General features: G+C 50.4%; 1 protein-coding gene across 2 annotated transcripts; it reads right to left on the bottom strand.

Annotated features, from left to right (window-relative positions):
• Positions 1-1,828: 1,828 nt before the first annotated feature.
• On the bottom strand, positions 1,829-7,134 carry IL1RN (interleukin 1 receptor antagonist). Of its 2 annotated transcripts, XM_023518846.1 has the most exons (5): positions 7,061-7,134; positions 6,635-6,686; positions 4,776-4,864; positions 3,603-3,715; positions 1,829-2,529 (listed from the first exon to the last, which is right to left on the bottom strand). In XM_023518846.1, the coding sequence occupies exons 1-5, from the start codon at positions 7,113-7,115 to the stop codon at positions 2,317-2,319; spliced, it is 522 nt and encodes a 173-aa protein (XP_023374614.1). In that variant the 5' UTR covers positions 7,116-7,134; the 3' UTR covers positions 1,829-2,316. The 2 variants fall into 2 exon arrangements, with proteins under 2 accessions (XP_023374614.1, XP_003799340.1); XM_003799292.3 differs by lacking the exon at positions 7,061-7,134 and having other exon boundaries at positions 6,635-6,814.
• Between the last annotated feature and the right edge of the window lie 347 nt (positions 7,135-7,481).

Genomic DNA, 7,481 nt, shown 5'->3' on the forward strand with positions numbered 1-7,481 from the left:
AAGCTTTTGAGATTTTAACTAGCTTACCCAGGAGCACACATGGCACACTGGAGAGCCAAAATGTGACTCCAGACTGTGTGCTGCCTTGTCTGTTACTAACCCATAAGCTGCTGCTTGATCACATATACATCAAAGGTCTGAGCCTCAGGCTTCACCTTCTGCAATGTGATGGGAGGATGTACTCAGTACCTCATGCAAGTTAGCTGCTGCTCTTACCATTAAGCACACAGCAAGCCCATGGCCCAGCTGGGACCTGACTCTTAGACTCCAAAGGCTAAGTCCACAGCCCAGCAGATTCTGGCAGGAGGAAGGAACCCATTCCTTGCTCACTTGACACTGTTGGCCGAGGTGTATTTGATAAGACACTGCTCTTTTGGTCTTGCACTCCCACCTTATGGGGCCAAATTCAATACCACCCAGTGATCTCACAATCCCATAGATACGTCTTTCCTCACACCTCAAAAGGGCCAAGTCTTTTTGGTTTTTAGACATTTTGAAATTATGAAATAAAATATGGACCTATTATGTGATTTTGGCCAAGTCACCTCCCTCCTTGGGACCTGCTCCTTATTTTTTCAAGATGAGTGTTGACTTGGATGGGGGTTTTCCAAACAGAGCTCCTTGGACCTCTCTCTTCAAGGTCCCCAGAAATGGTTAGCCCAGCAGAAAACTGCCTACCCACATCATGCCAGGAAACTGGATTCTGGCTGGATTCTAAAAGTCCTCAGCTGCTCCTGTCTTTCCTTCCGCCTTCCTGGAGCCAGCCCCCACCCAGCTTTCAGGAAGACCATGTCCTTGATTTTCTCTGCACCACATAACTCCATGTTCCTCCACACAACAGCTCACTGTTGCCTATTTGGAACTTAATAGAAATGGAATCGCCCTCCATGTGTGCCTTTCTGATTCTTGTTCCCACATTACATTTGTAAGAGTCATCTGTTTTGCTGGGTACAGCTGACTGCGGTTCATTCATTTTCCTTACTGTCGACCATTGCATTATGTGCAAACACACAATTTATATACTCGTTCCTCTGTGGGCATTTGGGTTGTTTCCAGTGGAGACTATTGTGGACAATGCTGCTCCACACCTTCCAGGCAGGGAGCGTGAGCCCCAAGGAGTAAAGAGACTTTCAGAGGAGAGGCAGCTGGCCCCCAGCCCCTGGGGTAAAAAATACCTGTTGGCTTCTCTGTTTCCTCAGCATTCTAAGCTTGGCAAGGCCAAGGACATAATCAATAAAGTAGGTGTTTTCAAGGTTTAATTGTAAAACAGAGCTGAAGTCACAGGAAGAGGGGAATTTTGCACCCAATACGTACAACACACATTCATTGAGTGCCTGCTAGGGGTTCTGCAGGGACCTGAGACACATACAAGCCAGATGCCCTGTCCTCTGGGCCCACAGCCTGGTGCAGGAGACAGACAGAGGCACAGCTGTCTCTCATTCAAGTCTCAAAGGGTCAGCAGTGCTACCATGGTCAGGAAGCCATTCATCCCTCCTGACAGAGTAGGAAAGGACTCCCAGAAGCCTGCTTAAGAAGTCCCTGGGAAGCTCGGGAATGTTCCATGGGAGGCAAAGTGCTACAGGCAGCTGGAGAAGAGCTGGAGTGGAGATGGAGCTCAGAGCAGGGCAGAGGGGCCCAGACTACAGGAATGTCTCAAAAAGGGAACAAGTTAGGGGGCCGACATAGTACACTAAGTTTTAATTTGTACAGGTTGGAATATTGGGAAAAGAATCGAAAAGCTACCATCTACTTTCACCATCATTCTGCAAATTCAGGAATATCCTAACTCCTTCCAGAAAGAACATAGTCTCCAAATGAGGGACTCTCCTTTATACTGAATAAAGCTGGTTTAATTTGTAAATCATGAAATCTTTAATTTCCATTTCCCATAAACCCTTAAGAACTTCCCCATGGACTGGCATCAGTGTAAGTCAGGGTGTGGGGCCTCTTGGTGGAGGGTCAGCGCGTGATCTAATGGGTCTGGAGATGCGTGCGGCAGGGCAGAAGTCCAGGCTAAATAGGTGGCCTGGATTTTATCCTGAATGCAGATGTGACGTGGAAAGGCTTTGGGAAAGTGACTGGTATGATCTGATTTGCTCCTTACAAAGATCATTCTAGAGGCAGCATAGAGGCTGGGTCAGTTGAGAGGCTGGAAGCAGAGTCCTGTTACCAGGGCTCTTGTGCCCCCTTCTGAGGGCCACCCTGCCAAGGCCGCTCCTCAGTGCCCCTGGGCCTGGAGCCCCAGGACCAGAAGGAAAGGTAGTCCCTGGAGTCACGATATGCCGGGAATAGGAAAGGCAGGCTTGAGCAGTGCTACTAGTCCGGCTGGAAGTAGAACTTGGTGACCATGGCGGACTCTTCAGGAGTGTTGGTGAAGGTGACAGGCTGGTCAGCTTCCAGGGCTGTGCAGAGGAACCAGCCTGGGCAGGCAGCGGACTCAAAGGTGGTGGTGGGGCCACTGTCTGAGCGGATGAAGGTGAAGCGCTTGTCCTGCTGTCTGCTCTCACTCAGTTCGGTGATGTTAACTGCCTGGAGGTCAAGAGATGGGAGGTGAGAGCTGAGACCTGGGAAGTGCCGTGCTGCCTGGCTCTCTGCCCCCCACCATGAAAAGTACATGCAGGGGGGAACATGGGCCTGGAGACCACCGGCAGGAGATGCTGGGTCCCAGGTTTCTTAGGACAGCTTTGACACAAAGTGGTGACCTATTGTCACACCTTGATTCGGGGCAATCCGGCATTATAGCCACAGACCAGTAAGTATAGCAAACACATGGTACCATCAGCAGAGGCTGGTGCTCTGTCAGGTCTGAGTGTTCAAGGAGTAGGGTGGCCAAGCTGGGGGGAAATTCTCACAGCTCATTCAGCAGGTTATACATAATATTGTGGCCACCCTAGCTCCACACTGGTACAGGGACATGACAGTGCCATGGTCATGACCATGTACATTGGGGTAAGGTCATGTCCAATAAGACTGGGGCTGGGCAGCCCATCTACTGGGATCATTGATGGGATCATGGCATGCAGGGCCCTCAAAGGGACCCTGACTGCGAGTAGGCAAGGAGTGGAGGGGAGGTCCTGAGGGTTGGCTTTGCTAGAAGAGGGCAGGGCCAAGTGTACGAGGGGCCCTTGAGCAAGAGAGTAGCACACAGAGATCCAGGCCATATGGTAGGTTGCTAGGGGAATGGGGCCCACTGACCACACTGCCCAGTGTGCACACCCTCAGGAAGTCCCTTCCACGTGAGTCTGGGCTTGGCCACATGACTGACATGATGCAAACAGAAATTTAAAAAGCATCTGCACGTCGAGGCTTGTCTTTTGGAATAGTCCCTCTCAGAAGCGGGACCTCATGCTATAAGGAAGCTCTAGCTGGCTACGGAAGGGCGAGGGACCATGTGGAAAGAGAGCCTGGAGAGTGAGAAACCATCCTGGCCACCCCAGCACCAGCCAGGCGCCCTGCTGAACACAACTGTGGGAGCACCCCCAGCATGTTCCTCCATATGGACCAGAACTGCCTGGTTAATCCACAGAATGATAAGAACAAATCAGGGTTGTTTTAAGGCCCTGGATTTGGGGGATGATTTGATATCCAATACTGGTCCTTACCTCCAACTGGAGTCTGGTCTTTTCACCAACCCTGACACAGGACAGGCACAGCTTGCCCCTCTGGATCCCCAAGAACATGGTGTGAGGCTTGATGGACACCACATCTAGCTTTTCTGCAGAAGAGCAGAAGGGAGGGTCAGAAGAAGAGCAGAACAGAGAGAGAAAAGGTAGAGATAGTGAAGAGACTCTGGGTGTTTTTCCTGCTCTCCTCAACTAAAACCCCAACTCGACCCCTTCCTGGTCTGCATCCAAACAGAAAATCAGAGCAAGCATGTGGTCTAGTTACTCCTAACAGGCTGCCCTTTTAGGTTCTGCTCCAGAGGTTCTTCTCTCCCTCCCTCACTTTCCCCAGGATCCCTGCACCCCAGGACAACAGATGTGCAGCCAAGGGGCAGGAAAAACAGCACACAGGGTCCTAACGGGGCTCCACGGAAGCTCTTTGAACCACCTTTCCCTCTTGGGTCTCTACCCTCATGGAGCAATAAAAGTTCAGCCTCCCTGTGCTTCTGAGCTCCCGTTAGGGAACCACCAGAAAGGAGGAAAGGTAGCTCTGGGAGAGCAAAGGAATGGGAAGGCTGGAGAGATGGACATAAGGCCTCCCCACTATACCAAACAGGGTAGTGAAAACTCCTAGAAGACCAGTGCAGAGAGAATCTCACATCTCATCATCCAACAGCCTCACTTTACTAAAGGGAAAACTGCAGAACAGAGTGGATAAAGCTTGGCCAAGTTCATCCAGCCTATTGAGAGCATGGGCCAGACTATAACTGAGTATGAAGTCCAGGAATAAGGGACACAGCCCAGCCTTATATGTGGTATGTTAATTTGGACTGGCCTTAGGGTTTGAAGAGCACAGGAGCATGGGAATCGTAATAGGCACAGGGGGAAAGGAATGGTCAGTCTTTCTTTCTGGGCCCTGTCCCTCCTGGCTGTGGCCCTGGGACACTGTGCCTATATATCGGTGGTGGCTCCTGACCTAGACACTGCCCTCCCTTCCTCTTAAGGCTGCCCTCATAGGACAGGCCACCTCAGCTTCAAACTTAGGTACAAAGATCCAGCAGGGATTAGAACATCACCCCTAAGATTTGTGGGGGCAGACGGTGATGCCACACACCCCAGTGGCAAAGTGACCTGAGGGCCCACCCCTCACTGGATTTCCTGTCATTCACTCACCTTCTAACTTAGTATTTGCTCCTTGCAAATATCCAGCAACCAGTTGGTTGTTCCTCAGGTAGAAGGTCTTCTGATTTATATCCCAGATCCTGAAAAGCAGAAGGACCCAGCTGAAGTGGACAGCCACTATGTGCCCAACCCTGTACTGGGCACCTTCTCACATCCCCCAGAGCTCATAGAATCAGCAGCCACCTCTTCCAGGGATGTGGTATTTCAGTGTACCCAATGCACGGGTGAGAAGACTGAGGCTACCAAAGGCGAAGAGACAGGCCTAACTCACACAGCTGGTGAATGTGAAGCCTACATTCTGTTCCTCTTCTCACCTTGCTCCTCACTCAGATTCCCAGGCCAGGCACCTTCTGTTCCAGCAAAGCATGCTATAGAGCAGCACCATCCAACAGAGCTTTCTGGGATGCAGAAATGTTTTATATCTGAACTGTTTGGGAAGGTAGCCACTAGCCACCTGTGGCTATTGCCCTCTTGAAATGTGGGTAGTGAAATGAAGGATCTGAATTTTCATTTTCTTTTATTTTCATTCATTTAACCAATCTCCTGATACATGGCTACCACAACACAGAATGAGAAGTTTCAATGGACAGAGCGCCTTGCAGCTGACTCACCCCCAGCCTTGGACTGGGATGGTCCGTCCTGAGAGCCTTCCTTCCATCAGCCAGTGACCTTCCCTGGGCCCCCCGAGAACAGCCGTACCACAGCTGTCCCCAGGAAAAAGTCAGCTTCCACTCCTAGCTCATAGGTGACCTGGTTGTGGCTCATGATCCTTTCTTCTTGGTAAAAGACCCCCCTGGTTGAAAGCAGGGCTCACAGCTGTAAGATGTGGTAGACAGAGCCCTGGCCAGGTGACCTGGGACCTGTCTCATCTCCTCACCTATGAAATGTGGCTATCTATACCAATCTCATCAGGTGACCCCCATGAAGCCAGTGAGGATGGTGGGCAAGAGAGGTGCTTTGCATGGGTAAGGCTTGGCTCTTTTGTGTTGATCAAGTTTCTAGATTAGTCTCTATCTGAAGGGATTGTACTTTGCCGGCCGAGGGCCTTGGGGGCATCTTCTGGAGCTCCTTGCTGATCAGAGGCAGTTGAAGCAAACCATGTAAAGCAGACAGACCCCATGTCTAGGAAGGAAGGAACTTGACACTCACACAGAGTCCTGACCTGCAATACAACTTTCAGGCCAGAAAAACATGGCAGTCAAGGGGAGTCACTGCAACAGGGCTCCGCTGCCAGGGTGTCACAGGAGAGAGGGTGTGCACAGATGGCACACTCATTCCTCTCAGCATCACAGACTATCATTTTTACAGCAGTGATGGTGACATCTCATAAAGCCCCAGATTTGATTTTAAATATCACAGTAGTTTTCAGGCACTTTACCATTCACAGAATACTGTCACACTATTATCAACACATTTCCTCTTCAGAGCCACCCTGTAGGGCACACTGGAAGTTATAAAGGACTGCATGTCACGGATGGGGAAACTAAGATCTTGGGACAGTAGGGATCCTCCACTGTGACAACTCAGTCACGAGTTGCTAATAGTCAGGCCAGGCCTCTGGGTTGCATGCTGCCCACAGTGCCCCTCTCTGCTTCTCTCAGCACACTCTGCAGTCTCTGCCTTCCTCCCTGGCATGCGTCTTCCACTCATTGAGCTGCCAATCACATCAGGGATATTTTGAAATATAAGCCCTGAAGCCTTTGCACATAGCAGACTCTTTCTTAAATAGTGGATATCCCTTTCTAGCCCAAATGCAGTTCTCAGGCCCTGTGTGGCCTGGCAGCCCCAAAAGGCTATGATGTAGACTCTATTTTCCTGCACCTCACCCCACCTCCTTGGGGTAGCCTTACCTGAAGGCTTGCATCTTGCAGCGTCTTTTCCCATAGGGGCGGCAGGCTGTCTCTGAATGGAACAGGAAGAGGAGGAGAGAGATGAGGTGACCGCAGAGGCCCCTGCTGATGTCCATCCTGTGGCTGCAGCAAGGCACTGGACTGCCATTGTGGCCCAGAGTTGCTTCTTATAAAGAAATAGTCACTCACCCAAGCCAGGCTGCTGCCCCCGTCCCACTCGGAGAAACGGAAATACCCTCCTCACATTTCCAAAAAGAGAAACCCTTACTGTTGTCACTTTCAACCCTGCTGAATGTCGCAATGGGGTGTTGAAACTTAATCCCTCCCCTTTTTCCCCTGTGCAATTTCCCCAAAATTGAGATTTGTTTCCCCTTCATTGAGTTCCTGGGAAGAAGCGCACAGTGACAACCAAATGCCCTCACTTGCCTGACAGGTGCTGCCGAGGGTTTTTTGGAACAGATTTGGATGGGGACGCCCCCATCCTAATATATTAGGCCAAGTGTCTGTCAGCACACAGAACAGTCTCACGTCACTTTGTGCACGTGGAAGGAGGAAGAGCTTTGGACTCTGGACCACGGACTGGCAAACACTCTGTAAACGACCAGATAGTAAATATTTTAGGCTTTGTGGGTCACACAGTCTCTGTCATGATTACTCAATTCAGTTGCCACTTCACAAACGCCGTCAGAGACTGTCTGTAAATCAACACGTCTAACTGTTCCAATACAACTTTATTTACAAAAGCGGGGGGCAGCCTGGATTTGAAGTCAGCTGACTCCTGTTCTAGGGAAAAGCAAGTTCTTCCTGGGAGCTGCTTTTAAACCACTACCTTTTTTTTTTTTTTTTT

Source organism: Otolemur garnettii, unplaced genomic scaffold (genome assembly GCF_000181295.1).
Source record: "Otolemur garnettii isolate 467f Iridium unplaced genomic scaffold, OtoGar3 scaffold00148, whole genome shotgun sequence".
NCBI lineage: Eukaryota > Metazoa > Chordata > Mammalia > Primates > Galagidae > Otolemur > Otolemur garnettii.

Coding starts and splice junctions, on each gene's coding strand:
- IL1RN (XM_003799292.3), bottom strand. CDS start 6,750: ATGGACATCAGCAGGGGCCTCTGCGGTCACCTCATCTCTCTCCTCCTC. Junction 4,865..6,634: donor TGCAAGATGCAAGCCTTCAG/GTAAGGCTACCC, acceptor TCTGCTTTTCAG/GATCTGGGATATAAATCAGA. Junction 3,716..4,775: donor AGCAAATACTAAGTTAGAAG/GTGAGTGAATGA, acceptor GCTCTTCTGCAG/AAAAGCTAGATGTGGTGTCC.